At 44.5% G+C, this 20,556-nt stretch overlaps 2 protein-coding genes across 7 annotated transcripts in view; one reads left to right on the plus strand and one right to left on the minus strand.

The window, feature by feature from the left end:
* The window catches only part of gbf1 (golgi brefeldin A resistant guanine nucleotide exchange factor 1), an 82,717-nt gene extending 77,723 nt beyond the window's left edge, over positions 1–4,994 (plus strand). For 3 of the 4 annotated variants that reach the window (XM_026190775.2, XM_026190776.2, XM_026190777.2), the window contains 6 exons: positions 132–262; positions 351–452; positions 1,462–1,575; positions 1,688–1,865; positions 1,949–2,131; positions 2,960–4,994. In XM_026190775.2, coding sequence (XP_026046560.1) covers positions 132–262; positions 351–452; positions 1,462–1,575; positions 1,688–1,865; positions 1,949–2,131; positions 2,960–3,213 — 962 coding nt within the window. In that variant the 3' untranslated portion in view covers positions 3,214–4,994. The remainder of the gene's footprint in view (positions 1–131; positions 263–350; positions 453–1,461; positions 1,576–1,687; positions 1,866–1,948; positions 2,132–2,959) is intronic. The other variant, XM_026190778.2, reaches the window with a different exon arrangement.
* A 5,458-nt stretch (positions 4,995–10,452) lies between these two features.
* On the minus strand, positions 10,453–20,217 carry macroh2a2 (macroH2A.2 histone). Of its 3 annotated transcripts, none has more exons than XM_026190394.2 (9): positions 19,957–20,217; positions 18,346–18,523; positions 15,626–15,732; positions 12,818–13,015; positions 12,494–12,598; positions 12,307–12,406; positions 12,136–12,225; positions 11,770–11,944; positions 10,453–11,358 (listed from the first exon to the last, which is right to left on the minus strand). In XM_026190394.2, the coding sequence occupies exons 2-9, from the start codon at positions 18,515–18,517 to the stop codon at positions 11,193–11,195; spliced, it is 1,113 nt and encodes a 370-aa protein (XP_026046179.1). In that variant the 5' UTR covers positions 18,518–18,523; positions 19,957–20,217; the 3' UTR covers positions 10,453–11,192. The 3 variants fall into 3 exon arrangements, with proteins under 3 accessions (XP_026046179.1, XP_026046180.1, XP_026046181.1); XM_026190395.2 differs by lacking the exon at positions 19,957–20,217 and adding an exon at positions 19,849–19,947; XM_026190396.2 differs by lacking the exon at positions 19,957–20,217 and adding an exon at positions 19,562–19,835.
* Positions 20,218–20,556: the final 339 nt, after the last annotated feature.

The raw sequence follows: 20,556 nt of genomic DNA on the forward strand, positions 1-20,556 counted from the left end.
TTTTAGGTGCCATTTTCTTTTTTCCACACTTTTAGTTTTCTCTCAGATGTCAGTTCTGCTTCAGCTCTGTAATGCAGTTTATGTTCATATCAGTGTCTTCGTCACAGCTCCACTCAATGTCACTCCCACAGGGATTGCTTGGTTGTGCTGTGATGCCAGGCGACCGGTTCGCATGCAGGCCCTCACCTACCTCCAGAGGGCACTGCTTGTTCATGATCTGCAGACACTTGATGCAATTGAATGGGAGTCCTGTTTCAACAAGGTAAATGCTGAATGTCTGCGTTATTTCAGGACTGTGAAGACACCTTTGTTCACTCGTTTTTCATTCGTGTTTCTTTGTTGGCTGTCAGGTGCTTTTCCCCCTGCTGACTAAGCTGCTTGACAACATTAGCCCAGCAGATGTTGGTGGTATGGAGGAGACCAGAATGAGAGCCTGCACGCTGTTGTCAAAGGTTGAAAGCATCACATATTGCACTGCACACAACCACAGTTACACAAGTTAAACTAACATTCCAACCTGCGTCAGATCTATGTCGTAACTGGAACCCCATTTTAACCCTATGCTGACGTGAACCTGAGAAATATTAACTACATGTCGGGTAAACTACATGCATACCACAACAATTTGAATGGCATGGAAGGTTGCAGTGTGATACATTTTAGGTGATACATTTCCTGCAGAAGTTTAAATCAAGCTTAATATTGTTTAAGTTCCCACCAAAACAGCCCTGACCTAGATATATATGACAGAGATGGATATAGTGCCTAGAATGTTTCCTGTGGTATCTGGCACTGAAACATAAGCAATTGATCAGTCGAGTTCTGTGGGCATGCAGGGCACACGGGGCATGCAGGGCAGAGGGGACATGCAGGGCAGAGGGGACATGCAGGGCAGAGGGCACATGCAGGGCACATGCAGGGCAGAGGGCACATGCAGGGCACATGCAGGGCACATGCAGGGCATGAGGGTACATGCAGGCCACATGCAGGGCATGAGGGCACATGCAGGGCACATGCAGGGCACATGCAGGGCACATGCAGGGCACATGCAGGGCACATGCAGGGCACATGCAGGGCACATGCAGGGCACATGCAGGGCACATGCAGGGCACATGCAGGGCACACAGGACATGCAGGGCACACATGACATGCAGGGCAGCTCCCCTGATTTGGCCTGTTCTTGTGAAGATACAGTTCACATAAACACTGCCTGTAGCAGTTTCCAGGTGGTGCCACGTGTCAAAGTTAAGGCTCACCACATGGGTTGCTCAGAAGAACATTTCATTCCAACAAGATCCTGAATTGTATTCCCTTCACCTGTCAGTGCCTTTAATGTTGTGGCTAATCAATGTTAATAAAAGTCGCTCTGTCATTGGTTCATTTTGTCTACATCTCTTTGCCGTAGTTTGAGTTTAGGTGGTCAAACAGAACATTTTCTTCTGACGTGTGATTGTCTTCTAGGTTTTCCTACAGCACCTCTCTCCTCTGCTGTCCCTGCCTACCTTTGCTGCCCTCTGGCTCACCATTTTGGACTTCATGGATAAGTACATGCATGCTGGATCAAGTGACTTGTTGGTAAGGAGAATATAATTCTTATGTCCACATTACCAAAATACCATGGTAGTTATGACTGTCACTATGAGAGAAAGGTGTGTGTAGACTGTGTTGCCTGTGTGTGTTCGTGTAGTTGGAAGCCATCCCTGAGTCTTTGAAGAACATGCTGCTGGTTATGGACACAGCAGGCATCTTCCACAGTGCTGACTCTAGGACAGGATACTCTGACCTGTGGGAAATAACTTGGGAAAGAATTGTCTGTTTCCTGCCTTTATTGAGGGAGGAGCTCTTCAAACAGACTATCATACCAGGTGTGACACACTGACATGACAACCTGTAAATTTGAGCTTGTACCGTCACCAGTTTTACCCCGTTGTATCATCTTTCATTTTAGATGCAGTACCCAATCCTCAAGCAGAGTCTGTGCAGCTGACAACCCCAGCAGGCCGGCCCCCATCGCCTCAGGTGTCTCCACCTCCCATGCAAACACCCGCCCAAGCCCCAGTAAACTCTACAGTGGCTCAAAGCTCCAGCAGGCCGGCCTCACCACTGGAGCCTCCACCAGCCAGTGCCAACGGTAAATGTCTGAAACTTTCCTCTATTATAGCACAGTATGATCTCCGTCAGGGTACAAATACATGTAGGATATTCATTTGTTTTAACGGCAGATGGATAAAATGGCAAAACTTTTAAATGGTCTAAATGACCGTCTGTGTGTAAGTTGAAACCTGATGTTAGAAAACCCAGGGGGCCGAATGGCTCAGCCACTGTTCAGCTGAGGTCATGGTCATGAGTGGCCTACCACTAACTGTGGAATATTTAGCAGTGAGGAAACTACTGGATGGCTGGACTCGTTGCACGAATAGCATCCTATCACCCATTCTTACACACATGGTTGTAAAAGCAGTCTGGATGGAAACAACGTGGCATGTTACACACCGTCAGTGTTAATAGTAGTGTGTGAAACCTGAGGGGAATCCTTGCTGCTTCTGCAGGTGGGTAATTAGCAGCCAGGTGCTGGTAATTAGTTGCACTTTGATTAACTGACCATCTCGTATCCAAGTAGTCAGAAATGTTGCAGTCTGCAGGTCTGCAGTATTCATGCTTGTGGTAACCCAATGCCAAGTATATATGAGTCTTAAAGAAGTAGTTGTTACGGCCCATCACAGATTCATGGGCCATATTAAGTCATTTCCATCAGAAACATTCAGGACTGTTGTCAGTTTTTGTAGCTGTGGATCAGCACATTCATCCCGAGGTCAGAGCATGCATGCTCAAAAGACTGCAAGGAAAACAGCAAACTGCTCCAAGTGAGACTGTGTAGGCCTCATGTTCAGGCATATCACACTGATAACTGATGTAGAGCAGAGACTGAATCACTGTGTTCTCTCGTTTCGTGTTCCAGGATCAGGCCGATCATCTCCGGCCCCCCCCTTGATTCCTCCCATGCCAGTGCCATTAACAACCTCTCCTGTCCAGGGTCCTTCACCTTTAGGCCAGTCCCCCCTCATTCTGCAGCCCCTTGCTTCTCCTCTGCAGGTGGGAGTCCCACCCATGTCCCTGCCAATCATTCTTAATCCCGCCCTCATAGAGGCCACATCCCCTGTACCACTGCTTCCTGCTCCCAGATCGACAACTCCTTCCGACGAGGTCCAGTAAAGTCCAGCTGCCCCCCAGCCATGCTGTTCTCTCCTTAACAACTGGAAGAGCTGCAGCTTAAGATGGGACATGGAGTAGTACCGCATTTAAAGGAGAAATCCTCCAGAATGGAAACCTGGTGACACCGATAAAAACTCAGCACTGATGTTATTGTAGGAAAAACCCAACAGGTTAAGGTTGGTTTAGAAGCCACGCGCAGTCTTTGAGAGGTTAGTGCGACCCACTGAGAGCAATTTACTGATTCCACAATTTTCAGCAGTGTTCACCGTGCATATATTTTAAGTCAGGCAGTAATTTTAAACCCACAGATCGAACTTATCCCCATTGATTTATATTTGTGTTTTTTACTGTTGTAAGTCTGTAAACGGATGAACAACACAGCGTGTTAGTTGTTCTCTTTGAACTCGGTGGGTGATGGGTTCAGAAAGCTGACTTTGATTACTATTTATTGTTTTTAAAATAAATAGTACAGATGTGTTAAGGACTGTTTCTAAGAGGTTTGTAGTGCCAATGATGATCGTCTGCTTGAGTCGTGATGCACACAGTGGCTGTCCAGGGGTCAGACTGTGCCTCACTGCTTTGTTTTAACAGTTTTTACATAAGAATGGAGCCGTACAGACAAAAACACACTGCACATCCTGTATATTTGACACACACACTGCTTATTCAGTGCCAGACTGTGTCGTTTGGCTCTGGATATCAGCAAACAGAGCTCCGTCTTGTAAATAGCTTCTGAGTGAAGTGTTTTCATTGCCCCACCTCATCGTCAGGATTAGCTTCATGTTGGGAGTGATGAAAACATTTCATCTAGACTGAGCACTGTTGTGTTTTTACATCAGAAACACCTGCAGGAGTCCTCTCTTCGCCCCAGGCTGAACTCATAGCTTTGCTCATATATGTCTATGCTTCACAACAACCTAAAGATAAGAAGGACAGTGAGTTGTGAGGATTGTATGATCTGCATGTTTTAAGATTCCCAGAGCCTTGGCTACAGTCTGATGTTGCAGAAGGCATGACAACATCAGCATGTGTAAAATGGCCAAGTTCGATTCATCGTTTTGCCCCAAGCTTGCATCTCATAACCTTCAACAAGCAGCAAATGGAGGCGTAAACATTCCACTGTCAGTCTGTAGTGAGCACGCTCTGCACAGGAACTGCTCTGGTACAGGAGCTCGCCACGCCGTCACGTCACCTTCTCCTGACTTGCATCTTTGATTTGACAGACTCGTACGAAACATCTGAAGTTTGCAGCATCGTGCCAGAGAGGAATCACACATGTAGACCGGTGGTTTTCTTGTTGTTCTCCTTTATTTATCCAGGTAAAAGGCTCACTGAGATTACAGTCTCTTTTCCAGAGAGAGGTTGCCAACAGAAGTTAAAACATTTCCACAACACGTCCTCAGTTTGAGTCAGCTGCTCCTCTTTGCTTCCATACATGTGCTGGCTCATTGGTTAAATGACCATCTGATGTCAAATTGACTGGAAACCATTCACAGCAGTCCTGGGCTTCTCTCACGGATGTTTTGTGTTATTTATTGAAAGTGGACTGAGCTGCTGCAGTACGATGGCATAGATGCAGTGTATGTGTGTCAGTCAGGTAACACTACGGCCTTATAGAGCCACCAACATGTAAGCTGAGTGTTTATTTGTTGGATGGCATCGTAGATTTATCAGAAGCTGATTGTGACTTGAACAGGAAATTCCGTGAATATAATGTCTAATGTATATAAATGAAAGGTAATGTACTTTTTACTATGTAATAAATATGTTGTAAGAAAGTGCTCCTCCTGGTGTCTGCTTATGTTTTAATTCTGAAAGAACACGGAAAAATACTCTTAATGAAGGGATTAAGCAAAAGCAACAACGCATTCGATATCACTACATCGATCACTACTGCCGTCTTCTTCTGTTTGTCTACCACCACTATGTCTGGTTGGTTAGCCACCACCATTTTGTCCGTCTGTATCTGGAAGTCCCACAGGATCTTAGCTCGGTCATTCTCCACCACCCTTGGGGGCATCTCCCAGTTTGACCTCAGGACTTCCAGGTTATACTGGGCACAGATGTTCCTGTACACTATGCCGGTCACTTGGTTATGGCGTTCCATGTATGCCCTGCTTTCTAGCATCTTGCACCCTGCTGTTATGTGCTGGATTGCCTCAGGGGCATCTTTACACAGCCTGCACCTGGGGACTTACCTTGTGTGGTGTGTCTCACATTTTTGATATGTTGCAATACAACTGGGATAACTAACATATAACATTATTGTGTGTGTAGTAGGGCTGCCACAAACGATTACTTTGATAGTCGACTAGTCACCGATTATTTTTGCAATTAGTCGACTAATCAGATCATCATCCATTGGACATAAAACTACAGCTTATTGCACCAGCAGCATCTGCTCTCATATAACTATCATTAGCTTACAGCTTTAAGTGTTTAAGGTGCTAACTAAAAATAAAGACGAGATGATAGTTTATTAAGTTTTAATGAAATTTTCAGATTGTTTCGGTGAAGTTTAATAAACTCCTTGCTATCTAAAATATAACAGGACACCGGAGTAAATTCTGGAGCATCTCACACTTCTGATAATCAGCTGTCTGCTTGACGTTTATTCAGCTGTGTAAAAACTATAACTTTAATCTCAGCCAAACCGATTTACTCAGGAACAAATAAAACACTGAAAAAAGCCAAACAATAACATTTTAAGTTATCTAAGTGACTTATATATCATGTTTAACCTGAGTAGTGAAAGACGGCGGTGTGTTTGAAAACGATTTGCTGGGAGTCCGGTGTTCTCACGGCTCTAGTTAGCCTAGCCCCCGGCTAGCTATCGAGCTAGTGGGTAACAGACGTCTCCGAAAACGTCGGAGCGCTTTTGAAAATATGTGGTGTCCTGATAAACTGAGCAGATATTTGAGGTTTACACAGCTACATTCTCGCCTGAAAATATGTTAAACGTTTATTTTGTGACCCAAAAAGAATAATAAGAGTAACATTAAAACTAACTAGCTGCCGCCATTGTTGGAAACTGAGCTGGGCTGCGCTATGAATTCTGGGGCTGCGTCTCAATTCAGGGTCTGCATGCTTGAAGTACGTGCACTGTCACTACCCGATCCGTACCGGAAACCCGATCGGTACCCCGCATGCGCAAATCTTACGTCACTTCCTCTCTTTGCCAACTTTGCGACATTCAATATATTTGAATGATACCGTTAGCGCCCAGTTAGCTCCTAGCATTTCTCAACAGCTCTGACTCATTTTCGACTGCCCGGGACATTTAAACAATGGATAATCCGTATACAAAGAAATTCATGCTTTTCTCCTCAACAGAGAGCGTCCCCCGATTGAGCAACAGCGCCGTAAAATAAGAAGAATGGCGCCTAATTACAGAGTTAATAATGCAGACTTTGTAATATCTCACGTGTAGATTCATCAGACAGATGAAGTGTTTACTGACAATTGACAGTGATAGCGCACATCATCATCACTATTCCAGCAATCCTCTCTTCACAGACAAGCATAAACACACTCGACTATCGCTAAATCAAATTTAACACACGTTTGTAATGACGCTAATTCAGTGTATAATAGGGTTCATTCGCTCGGTCAGCAGGTGGCGGTATCCTCGTACACTGGGGAGTAAACTGCCATTAAACGAACAGAAGAAGAAGAAAACCCCTGCACATGCGCGGTACGGATCGGGTAGACCCGATTTGTACGGTCAGACTTTACACATGCGCAGTAAGGATCGGAGAGTCCTGATCCGTAACTAGGGTTGCCAACTGTCCCTTAAAATACGGAATCGTCCCGTATTTCGAAACAAAAGTACACGTCCCATATTGAGCTAATAAGGGACGCACTTTGTCCCGTAATACAGTGAGAATCAAAAGTAGTCTATAACGTTTAATGGAATTAACGCTTTGTTTGAAAACATAATTCCCAGCCCCTCTCCTGCTTTGTGACCAATGAGCTGACAGCACACTTATGACAATTCGAGTATGACAATTCAGATTACCGCTCATCTCATTGGTCGAGGAAAGGTCGCTTGCGGAGAAAATACCGGAAGACAACAGATGACCACAACAAGAAGCATGGCCGACAGGGAAACAAACGCCGACACTGCGGTGCAAGTCTCGGACGACAGTACACCTAAAGCTGGGCAAACACTGTGCGATTTTTTTCAGTCACGTTATTCAGCTCCTGCTCAAACTGCACGATTGACTCGCAGGGGTTAGAAGTTGGTAGGTCACGATGCAGGTCTCACACTATACGCCCGATGCTCTGATGCGACCTGAGTGCTCACACTGTGCCTCCATAACATGAAGGTTATAACAGATAATCTGTCGCTCGCTCTCTCTGTCTGTCTTACACTCACACAGACACACCACCACCATCAACTTTGCTAAATTGCTAATGAAAAACATTGATCAGGCAGCTGTGATTGAGCAGCAGTGTAAATCCAACTATTTTCACGGTTGTTGTGGTCGTGATAATTTTGTTAGGCCACATCGAAAAGGCTCGGATGAGCTTTCCAAAGTTCTACAAGTTGTGCCTCCATCGCTTGTGTCCAGATCACACGCTGCACAGCCGTGCTGCTCCGTCTTTTTCACCGACGTTTACGTGTTTGCGCGTGAGCAGTGTGAGCGGCTGTGGTGACACCCTCATAGATGAATAATGATGATGAGTTATGATGCGTAATCATGGGAACAAGCGGGTTTACAAACAGGAGCAGCTGATTAGCATTAGAAAAGCTGAAATAATACCTCAACTGAACTCAATTGTACTAAATGTGCACTGTTACAAGAATGTTTTTCTTTCTATTATTTTCTATTATTTTAAGTTAAGCAGGACAGAGTTCTTTTAAAGAAAGATTTACTTATATTCTCAAAAGTTAAGCATGACAGGCTTCTGTTTAAGAAGGAGACCTGTTTTACTGTGTTAATGTTGTCATTTTGAGCTAAAAATAAATGGCTAAATGATCATTTGTTTCACATGTGTTCATATCACAAAGAATAGAATATGCATCTACTTAAATCAACTTCAAGTCAAATGGTTAAAAAAATAATTTCACACACAAAAAAAGAGCTAGAAAATTCACCACACTGGGAAGGGTGAAGACAACTGGGTCGCCCGGCCCTGGCCACGAGGTGTCCCTTATTTATTTTCCAGGGAGTTGGCAACCCTATCCGTAACTTTCTTTTTATTTTTCGTTTTTGTCTACATTGTACTGAAATGCTTCATTATTGCAAACATTTTAAGATATACTTGTTATTCTTAACATCTTAACAGATACTCTGACCCATAACTATCGTAAAACGCTACGACCGGAAGTAGAAACCTTTCGCGCATGCGGGGTACCGATCGGGTTTCCGGTACGGATCGGGTAGTGACACGCACTACGCGTACTACGTACGGTGCGTAGGGTTAGGGTTAGTTCGCGAAGTACGAGAAGTGCGGAAGTGAGAGGCTTGTGAAATGGGACGGTATACGCTTCGTCGCGCTGTTCAGGTTGCCTAGCAACCATGATACTAACCGCGATACACGTTACATACAGCTTTGTTTGACAGAAATGAAGCATTTTTGTTCATTCATTTTTGTCATGACATCACTTTGATTAGTTGAGTATCTGAGGCTGAGACCACAGGACTGTAAAACATGATTGTTGGGCTTCATTTCTGTGCTGAACAGTCATTTAAGATTAGTTAGTAAATAACAATTAGTTAATGTTGTTCATGAGACTAAAGTCATCTCACTGTGGTAATGTAAATATAATATGGCCAATATTATAGTATTGTCAGATTATGATCTATATCTATAGATCTATCTATAAAATCACTGACTTTCAGCTTGTTGTGTTTGTGGATATATGACTGACTGTAATTATTAAACATTCGCACATAAATAAGTGACGTCATATTCAGTACTTTTGACAGTTCACTCTTCGGCCGCTCCCTTCTGCCGTAATTTGCATCAAAATTATCCACACCCACCGCCGCGCTATGAATTATGGGATCTATGGGATCTATGGGACCACGAAGCGTGCACCGGACCACGCTTGATATTTGGGGAAATCAACGGCGCATTTGGAGTACACTTCGAATTGGGACAGCCGTCGTCGCGTGGCGGTGACGTAACCGCACTTAAAATGCGTACTTCAAGCGTGCAGACCCTCAATAAATGTAAAGTGTGTACCTTCTGTCAAGAGCAACCTGAAACAGTTTCTCATCTGCTTTGGTCATGTAAATTTACGTGTAAATTCTGGAAGGATTTCCACAAGTTTATTACTGACTTTGTTCTCCCTAATCTTCAACTATACTATAAGGATGTTATCTTTGGCTATTATAATTTTAAAGACAAGGACAATGATGCTTTCTTCTTTATAAATTTGGTTTTATTTTTGGCAAAATTTCATATACACAAAAGCAAAGTCCTCGGCAGAAAGCCTGAACTTCTTGTATTAAAAATGGAACTTGCACAATATATAAGGACAATCTCATCAAAAAACTCTAAGGCTCTCAAGACTGTTAACATCTGTAACTGATTGAAACTGCTAACTTGATTTTGGCTCTTGCAAACTTTTGTTTATTTATGTTCCCCTTAATTTATTTTATTTTTTGTACTCACTTTTGTCTCACTGTCCTTGTCACTCTTTCTGTTCTTCATTGTACTACCACAATGTCACCTTTTATGTGATCCCTGTTTTACTTGACTGTATGTCTAAAATGTGATAAAAAAAAATTAAAAAAAAGAAGCGTGCAGACCCTGAATTGGGACACAGCCCCTGACATAGCTTCTTCTTCTTCTTCTTCGGGGTTTAACGGCAGCTGGCATCCTTGTACATGCAGTGCTGCCATCTTCTGTTTCAGTCCGTTATTACACTCTTAAATCCTGCTACTTATTCCTGCGTCTTTCAGGATCTTACAAAGCTTCAAACGACGCATCGACTATTAAATCAGTCGTCGATGATTTTGATAGTCGACGTAATCGTGATTAGTCGACCAATCGTGGCAGCCCTAGTGTGTATATACACGTATATGTATGTGCAAAATAACTTTTTTGTCCCTTTTATCTTCATCCCTGATCGATCGCTGTGGCACCACAACATGTTTCATCTTAGCAGCTTCTCACAGTTGTCATTTGCGCTGAGCCCTGTACATTTTCCAGTATTCGTACTGGTGGTTACACCTGTGACCACAGCAGGTTTGACAGTTGGATGGACTACTCTGCACAACAAAATGAAATGATGCTAATTTATTTTTGAGTCAAACTGTTCAACTGAGGAAAAAAATACTACAGAGACAAAGACATATACAACCAATATTTGTTGTAACTGTAACAAACACAGAGTCTTTGCAGTGTGCACTAGTAACAAAATTTAAAGGTCATTCAAGAATGAAGCCAAAGCAACCCAGATCAGTTAGAAACAGAATTTCGGTAGAATCACAGATGAAGTTTTCTATCAAATGGCATTTCTAAAATCCAAAAAAGCCTCTTATATACACAGGGTGTACCGTGCCTCCAGCTGTGCTTTGTTCTACTTTAAAACAATATTGTGAAAAAGGAGAGGAGATGGTAAGAAGAGGTGCTGACACTGAGCAGACCTCTGGTGTAAAACGGTTTTATTTCATAGCAGAATGCCAACCACAGGTTTGAATTAGTAAACTAAATATATCAGAAAATACCGATGCTGCGAAAGAACTGTTACATTTGTACATGGATATAAAAACAGTGAAATGAGGAGCCAAGAGAGCAAACTCTACCCACTTAAATTATCTACTCTAGAAAGAATACGATCTTTGAAGGAACAGTGGAACAGAAATGTGAACAGCACTCCACACACAGATAGATTTCTTCTTTAACACATTCCACATGGAAAACCCTACTGTGGGACCACCTACCTATACCAACAGTGACAAACAACAGTTAAAAAATAGCCCCCAAACACACGCACACACACACGCACAAACCGGCAATCTTCATTTGGCCTCCAGCTTGGCCATTTCCTGAAGGTATATTCCGATGCTCTCGCTGTCAAACAGCACAAAGTAAATGTTTTTCAGAGAGGAGCTGGTGCAGGACACAAAGTGGTTGGAGATGGCCTTGAGGATGAGCTGAGCGGCTGTTTGCTTTGGGAATCCGTTCCTGTGGGAAACGGTTGGACAAATGAGACTGAGGAAGACAAACGACAAAGCTGTTTGTGATGAAGAGTAGCTGAACAAATGGCAGAGCTACGGCTAAAAATCTGTCTGCAAACGTGTTCGGTCTGCAGGCTGACGGTCACTTTGCTACACAGATCAGTGGAGCTGGACGTACACTGGACCAGGTGCAGATCCACACTGTTAGCTGAGGCCCTGGGTGAGTGTGTCCTCCCATTTATACACACAGAATACAAGCTGAGATCAGCAGATCTGCACTCAATCTTACTGTAACGGTCACGGCGAGGTCGACAGCTACATGCTCATTTACACTAATGTCTAACGCACAAAAGGCGTCGCGGTCGGGGACCAAAGAGACGCGTCTATGAGGCGACACACTGTGTGTGATGGAGCTCACCGTCCAGCAGGCAGCGAGGGGAAAGCCACAGACTTGAGCTTCTTCTCCTCTGCTGCTGAGAGGCAGTTCTTCACAGTCTTCTCGAGCTGGTCCTCACACTTCTCCGAGCCCCACTGTGGGATGTTACAGTGGATGATGAAGCGGGCTGCCATGCCACTGGCCTGGCTCACTGCCACTGCAGGATGAAAGCATGTTAGGGTGACCACCGTCGCCTCAGACAAAAACGTGTCTGCGCCCAGTCTAACAGCTGATCTCTGTGCACTCTATTTACTAGGCCCGGATTTGCATGTATCACGCTGTCTCATCAGCTACATCCTACTGTGGACATGGATGTGATTCAGTGGCTGTGACGACGCAGCTGCGTACCTGATGCTACCTCCAAAGGCCCTTGTGCTTTCCTCAGCTCCTTAACTCCTTCCAGGAACTCTCGACCTCCAGCTTTTTCCAGGGCGTTGCCTGGAAGACCAGCACAGCAGCCGCTCAGCATGAGGACGCATGAAAGAAACCAGACACGTTACATGAACCGGTGCTGCTTACCCACTCCATCTTTGAGGTCCAGCTCTGCATTGGTTGGGTTAATTATTCCCTCCACCTTGATTGTTCCAATTTTACTCATTTCACTTTCTGTTAATGAAAGCTGTGGATTCACAAAGACAGAGTGACAAACAGCTTTGAGCAGTAACACAACGCGGTGACTTTCAGCTGGGCTTTTAACGCGGCTTACTTTCTGTCCGAGAAAGAGACTCTTTGCTGACAGGATGGTGAATCCATCACCGGGACCGTCTTCCACTGTGGAGTTTGATACAGCCTCTTTGTCATTGTCTGTGCTCTTTGCCAGATGGAGAGAAAAACGTTCACTTCAATCAGCATTTAAGTTACCAAATGATAATGACTCTGGTTCTTTCTCGAGTGCATTAAACCAGCTCTGGTTTGTCTCTTCTCTGATTGAACAAATCAAACACAAATGTACAGAACACACGGCTGTTAACAGAAGAAGGGTTAGAGACTCATCGCCATCATCACAGATGGCTTTGCTGGGCACACTGACCTTTGGCTTGCGCCCTCGTTTGCCTTTAACCTTTTTGAAGGTTTTGGTGGGCTTCTTGCTCTTCAAGCGTTCCTCCTGCTTGTCCGTGACAGACGCCTGGCTGTCCACTTTCACTCGGCCTCCCCTCTTCTTGGAGAGCAGCTCTGGGTGGATACGAGGTAGAACCCCTCCGTTTGATATGGTCACTCCTCGCAGAAGCTGATGGAAGAAGCATTTTGATAAATGAACTCATGTCTGTGAAGAAACGTTGTCTGTGCACACACGTGACCATGTGGTGACCTCCGTCTTTGTTTGAGGATGATACAAAAATCGCTCCACAGCCGACAGGTGAATGCTGTTTACCACACTGTAGTGACGGCTGCACTGTGAGACAGATTCATGTATATAGAGGTTTTTTTAATATGCGTGTGCCCATGGTGACAAAAAGGTTCATCATCATCATTTAAATGCAATTATCATGAACATTACCCTCCAAACAGACAGCTGAGAAGAAGAACTGATGTCAAATAAGATATAAAAAGATGTTCACTTGTTAGTAAAATATGAGAAGCTCATATAAGTCAGTGTGGAGCATTGTGCACGCTCGGTCTGAGCAGCCGGAGGCTTTCCAGGCCGATGCTGTAATCTCCCCGTGTCCCAGGTCAGCCCTGGGGCAGCGTGGCCCGAACACCTCGCCCAGGCTGTGACCCCCTCTGCTGAGGAGCAGGAGCCCCTCTCCAACGAGGTCGGCCGCCTTTTGAAGGAAGCCACATTCAAACTAACAACTAAAAGGTTGGCCTGGATCAACAACTGCAGCGCCATCTGGTGGCAAATAGCTACATAACATTCAGGACACAATTTAGCAGCATCATCCTCAGCCTGTGAAGGAGGATGTTGTGCAGCTCCAGACTGAGAGCGGCTGATGCTTACTTCACATCTTATTCAGAATAATTAGATTCACTGTAGTCTGTGGGAGCTGCGATTGGTCGGGCTGCCGGGGACAAATGATGATTTCACTCACCGATGTCCAAATCAAGCCGTAACCTTCATGCAGCGTGTTTTCTGTCCAACTACTACAGCAGACAGAGGAAAAAATCCACACAGACACACGAAAAACCCCGAGATCCCACGACCGGTGTGCTGAGAGACGGCACCTGAGAGACAGGTGACGAACCAGCTGGTCAAAGCTCTGAATGGCTCATTTATTTGGCTCCTTACCGATTTCTTATTCTTTAGCATTTACGTCACACTTCAACGTTTCTGATCATCAAACTAATTTTAATGTTAACATAGCAATCCAAACCTACCAGCTATGTGGAAAATGAACTGGAGTCCTGCAATATCTGAACTCAGATACATCATAGCAACAGTGAAACATGAGCTGTGTCCCAAAACGTCGGCTGCTTCCTCCTGAGGCCGCATTTGTAGACTGATTACGTCACAGCGACTGTCCCAATTCATAGACAAATGCGTCCTCCATTTCCCCAGGTTTGAAGGATGGGTCGGGTGTGTCCTTCGTGGCCCAACCTATCCCAGAATTCATAGCGCGGCCTAGCCAATTCCAGTTTTCAACAATGGCGGCTGCTACCTAAGTTTTAATATTACTCTTATTAATCTTTCTGGGTCACAAAATAAACCTTTAAGATATTTTCAGGCAAGAATGTAGCTGAGTAAACTTCAAATATCTGCTGTTTATCAAGACATCGCATATTTGCAAAAGTGCTCCGACGTTTTCGGAGACGTCTGTTACCCACCAGCTCGATAGCGAGCCGGCGGGTTCAATGGTCACTGAGCCGGCGAGAGCAGCGGACTCCTGCTTCATCGTTTTCAGACCCACCGCGCTCTTTCGCTACTCAGGTTAAACATGATATACGTCACTCGGATAACTAAAAAATGTTATTGTTTGGCTTTTTTCTGTGTTTGATTTGTTCGTGAGTAAATCGGTTTGGCTGAGATTAAAGTCATTAGATTATATTAAATAAAACTTCATTAATCCATCGGGTGGGTTCCTCTGGGGTTTTCACACAGCTAAACGTCAAACAGAAAAATGATTGGTAAAGTAAATCCGTCAGGCATCTTTCTTGGCCTTTAGTCAATAATTCTGATGGCAAAAGAACCAACAGGTGAGACAAAAAAACAAACAAAAACTGATTAAACAGACGTGTGAGACGGTCGAGAATTTACAGCAGTGTCCTGTTACATTTCAGACAGCAAGGAGCAGACGGCCGAGTTTATTAAACTCCACCGAGACAGCGCTGACGCAAACCTGACCGTCCCATTTCACGGTCGCCGTAAGTTTATGGCCTGAAGTTCAAGCATGCGCAGCAGCAAGTAAACCTCTACAAAGACAACAAACGAAATGATGTGAAAGGCCAGACTGAAACCAGACTGAGGCACGACCGTCAACAGGCTTCATACTCTGAACCGTCCAGTGGGGCTGAACGACCTCAGCTGCTGTGGCCAAAGGTGGCAAAACCAGTTCAAATGTTAAGGTGACTTTTTCCACACAGGCCAGCTGGGTGTGGATAGCTCATCATTACAAACTGAAGTTTGTATTTAGACGGGTCATCTTTTTCTAATATTAACATTTGTTTTAAACATTTACGTGCAACTCAACCAACCAGGGGTTGGTTACATCAGCAAGTATTTACGCTTCTCCTTGTTTGTCTTCTTATGAGCAGTCCTGAAAACATGCATCAATGTTTAAACAACCTTTAAGGTCAAACCTTCAATAAACTTTGGCGAAAGGTGTAAAACACGCTGGCCAGTTTGATGTGTTAGCATACACGTATGTGTCACGTATGTGTCACGTATAGAGCACTGTGTTACCTGGTTCAGCTCCTCGTCATTGGCCACAGCCAGCTTGATATGCCTCGGAGTTATTCGGCCTTTCTTGTTGTCCCGTGCTGCGTTTCCTGCCAACTCCAAAATCTCAGCTTACAAGAGAGGAAACACATGGTGCACACTCATTAGGCAGCATTTAAACATGTTTACTGTATTTTCCTTCACTCAGCATGTAACAGATTGTACTGGTGTGAAACTACACGGCTGCAGCAGTGAGTCTGTGTCTAACACTGACTGATTAAACTCCTTCATTTTGTTCCTATATGCTAAAAACAGCATATTCATAGCCAATAACCGGTCAAATGAGCTGTCAGCAGCATTTGTGGATCTATAACACTTTATATACATATATATATATATATATATATATACATATATGTATATATATATATATGTATATGTATATGTATGTGTGTGTGTGTGTGTGTGTGTGTGTGTGTGTGTGTATATATATATATGTGTGTGTGTATATATATATGTGTATGTGTGTATATATATATGTGTATGTGTATATGTGTGTATGTGTATCTATATATATGTATGTGTATCTATATATATGTATGTGTATCTATATATATATATATATATATATATATACATATATATATATATACATATATATATATATACATATATATATACATATATATATACATATATATATATATATATATATATATATATATATATATATATATATATATATATATATATATATATGTACACTAGTGATTGAATAAGAAAATCTTGAAGAGAAATATGACGGGGGGCAGATGGGATATTGCACAGGAATGAGCAGCAGAAATTTACAGTATTGCACTTTTAAATATAAATATCAATGACAATAAAGTGGAGTGACCAGTGCAGATTAAGCAGAGTACTTGTGAAGCTGCAGGTAGCTTCTGAGCGCGTCCTGTGGACTGTGTGTGTGTTTAAGTGTTGTGGTTGAGGTGTCGTATGGTTGGTGGTAAAAACTGTTTTTAAGTCTTGTAGTCCGAGCAGACAGACTCCTGTAACGTCTGCCAGATGGTAACAAGGAGAACAGCTGATGTGCTGGGTGGCTGTGGTCCTTGATGATGCTGTGCGCTTTACGGAGGCTGGAGATAAATGTCCTGAATGGCAGGAAGCCTCGTGCCAGTGATGTGCTCTGCTGCCTTCACCCTCTGTAGTGATTTACGGCTGCTGGCAGAGCAGCTTCCGTACCAAACTGTGATGCAGCTCGTCAGCAAGCGCTCGACTGCACACCTGTAGAAATTTGAGGTGATGTTGGCGTTCATGCCAAACTTCCTCAGCCTCCTCAGGAAGTAAAGCCGCCGGCGAGCTTTCCTGATAACAGTGTCTGTGTGAAGGGTCCAGGAGAAGTCCTCGGTGATGTTGACTCCAAGGAACTTGAAGCTGCTGACCCTTTCGACCTTGACACCGTTGATGTGGATGGGCTGGTGTTCCCTGACTGGTCGTTTCCGGTAGTCCACTATCATCTCTCTAGTTTTGCTGATGTTGAGATATAATCTAGAGTTACCTTATGTTTACATTTTATTTTGCTGTTTTTACTGTTGCTGTAATAAAATGTAATATTATTATAGTTACACACCCACTGATGTTTAGATATATGTCCATTAGCAGGCTGGACGTCATCAGCCCAACCCTGGAGCTTACTGTTAGCTTGCTTTATCCATTCCTGCTCCTATGTTTGGGATCCCTGCTGTGTTGAAACTATTATGTCCATGTTTCAGCCATCGAGCTGTGATTCGAGGAGAAGTTGAAGAATATGGATGTCCCTCTCCGTCTTTACTATGCTATCCATTTTGTGCCTGTACCACTGACAGCCAAACAGCCCCAGAGCATGATGCCACCACCATGCTTGACCTTTGGTGTTCTTAGGTTTGCAAAGCCTCGACTCCTGCAGGATGGCCTCTCTCACTGAGGCAAAACGTTTTTCAGGAGGCACGTGGCTCCTGGTCATGGCAGGCTTGATATTTCCTGGGTTGTTCCCGAACACCCTAACCTAGTTACTCTCATCTGAGAGCGACAGTTACCCTGGCAAAGTGGTTACACATCAGAATAACTGTCTGAACTGCTTATCTTGGAGTCTGCAGGTGTTTAGAAATGGCTCCGTGAGGCTCTGTGTATGGCTCCTTCCCAACTTGTGCACAAGTCTGCTCGCTGCTCGTTTCACAGGCTACTCCCGTATTCAGCAGTGAGTCACCACAGCAGGTAGCGTCACACATTTGATCTGACAAAGTTTCATCCCAGGCCTCCTCCGGGATTTCATCCAACAAACGTGGCACATTTAAAGCTAGCAGCATGTTTCGAAGAAGCTGAGACGGGCAACAAACGACTGAACAGGCTGTAAAGATGCATAATTACATTAGTTGTTTACAGGTCACAGAAGGACTGTCTTTGACCTCATCCAGACCCAGTGAGGTTAAAAAGGTTTAGCTTTAGTTAACAGTACGTTCATTAATGTTGAGTCAGAAATGTATCAGAACTGTGAGCTGCTCTTTGGAGTCAGTCTGCCTCTGTATGTGACAAAGTTTCACAGGTTAAATGTCAATCACATATATATATATATATATATACCCACATAAAGGATTATCAAAGTACTCTGAGCTTTGACTGTTGCAGAAATTCAACTTTGAATTATGTCCCTTAGATATGCCACAGCACACTGAACACACTCACATGCTCTCATGTATCAAACTTACCTGCCAGGTACTCAATTACAGCTGCCATGTACACCGGAGCCCCCATGCCAATGCGATATTTGTGCGTGCCAATGCGCAGATACCGCATCATGCGCCCCACTGGGAAGATGACACCTGCCCTGGCTGAACGGGACAGCTTGGTGGCCTTCTTCTTTCCTCCTCTGGCTGACATGTTTGTCTGGACACAGTGCGACAACAGCCAGTGACTGACACAAACACATGCTAACAATAATGAAACTCTCGTTAGCAGGATGCTCTGTTCCTCTAAACTGTACTAAATAAATACGTGTGTCCTCACAATTTCCACAACACTCAGCCGCAGTGAAACCAGATCAATGCAGTGGCATGTAAATAACCCCTTTCCCATCATCCTGATGACATGTTTTAACTGTAAATGAATGCACTGTTTTATATGGAGCTCACAGCCACTGCCAATTTAGAATCACAAATTAATTAGCATGACTTTGGGGAGAAAGCTGGAGGCCCAGCAGAAACACAGGGGAACAGAGAGAACATGAAAACTCCACCCGTGTATAGGCAGATGGCCCCGCCCCGCCCCTCCCTGAGCCTGGTTCTGCCAGAGGTTTCTTCCTGTTAAAAGGGAGTTTTTCCTTCCCACTGTCGCCAAACTGCTTGCTCATAGGGGGTCATATGATTGTAGGGTCGCCCTTACACAAAGCACCTTGAGGCGCCTGTTGCAGTGATTTGATGCTGTACAAATAAAACTAATTGAATTAAATACAGAGTTCAATGGAAACTGTACATTAATGTATATTAAACAAATTCAATCAGAAACAGCGAGTTATTATTTGACAGCTTTTCAAGCATCATGTGTTCACAGCTGTCCCCACATACGTGACGCTCAGGTGAGAACATGGTTTCTGACGTCAGCCAGGTGCTGGTGGGAGACGCAGTCCCGGCGTGAACACACTAGCTGCGTGTGCTTTCATTGCACATTCTTTTACACGTGTGGCTGTGTGTGTGCGTGGTGTCATAATGAAGGGCACGGTGTTTGTTTTCCACGCCGCGCTATTCGGAAAGGTTATTGATATGCTGCGGCCTGCATCCGCGCCGCTGGAGTTCACGCACATCGTCCCCACGTATGTACAAACAGCATCACGTCGCTAGTGTTAATAGTGTGGATAGTGTACGTGCGTGTAGTGTAAACGGAGAAAAGGGGAACGCGACCTCAGCATGTAAGCTAACGTTACTGTACCGAGCTAGGTCGGAGCCAGGCGAGCGACACCTTTACGGCGTCGCCACAAAAGCCTCGCTTTGACGGCTGGCTCACGGAAAGTGTCGGAGCCGGCTTCGCTCCCACTGAGAAGTGTTTTTATTCCTTCACGGACACGAAGTCAGCGTGGACACGAAGCTACGAGCGGACGTTAGCTAGGTCGGGTCGGCACCATGTAGCAGCTTCAACGTTTAACGGCTCCGCGCACATCCGTTACCGTACCACACAGACATGAACCTGAACGAGCCTTTTCTCCACAGCAGACCCACCCGCCCCTTCGTTTTCCACGGAGGCTCCAACACACGGAAAGTAACGCGTCCCCGTCGATCCGGATATGCGCTGCGCTTCGAAACATCAAATAAAGCCCAAGTTTCTACCTGTTTTTCTAACGTGAATCTGCGCGAACTCGTGACGCTCCTGTGCAGCAACAGACGGGCCGTTGTGTTTTGCCGTCCTTGTGCCTAATAATCCTGGTTCCAGACCTCAGGAAAAAAATCCCACACTGCAAGCAGGAACAGCGTAGTCGGTCGGAGGCTGGCTCTGTGCTACTGATGCTGCAAAGGGGAAAAATTCAGCGGAGGGAAAATCCTGCAAAAACGCCCCCGACAGCTCTAACGGAGATCAACGCAACACAATCCTACGGCAAAGTAACTGCTGGTAAAATCCACATTAGCCCAAATAAATAGCTTACAGCCTAAAACGGCACCACAATAGGCCTGTGAGTGTATTTCACTGCATATCCCTGGCGTTTGTTAGCTAAAGAGTGAAGGCTGTGAATAGAGTCCAAAGTGGAATGAAACAGGAAGTGGACATCTGTCCTTAAGCATCCAGACTGGGGGTGTGAGACTCGGGCTGATAATCCTAGAGACATCACAACAGTCAGATCATTTAGCTGTAGCTCAGGAAGTAGAGCAGGTCACCTACTGATTGGAAGGTTGGTGGTTTGATCCCTGGCTCCTCCAGTCTGCATGCCAAGT

The sequence above is a fragment of the Astatotilapia calliptera genome, chromosome 13 (assembly GCF_964374335.1).
Source record: "Astatotilapia calliptera chromosome 13, fAstCal68.1, whole genome shotgun sequence".
In the NCBI taxonomy this organism is placed as follows: domain Eukaryota; kingdom Metazoa; phylum Chordata; class Actinopteri; order Cichliformes; family Cichlidae; genus Astatotilapia; species Astatotilapia calliptera.

What these genes read in the sequence shown, in the direction of transcription:
- macroh2a2 (XM_026190394.2), bottom strand. Translation starts at nt 18,517, where the DNA reads ATGTCAGCCAGAGGAGGAAAGAAGAAGGCCACCAAGCTGTCCCGTTCA. An exon ending in AACGAGGGCGCAAGCCAAAG is followed by an intron (nt 12,599 to 12,817) that starts GTCAGTGTGCCC and finishes CATCTGGCAAAG; the next exon opens with AGCACAGACAATGACAAAGA. An exon ending in GGACCTCAAAGATGGAGTGG is followed by an intron (nt 12,226 to 12,306) that starts GTAAGCAGCACC and finishes CTGGTCTTCCAG; the next exon opens with GCAACGCCCTGGAAAAAGCT.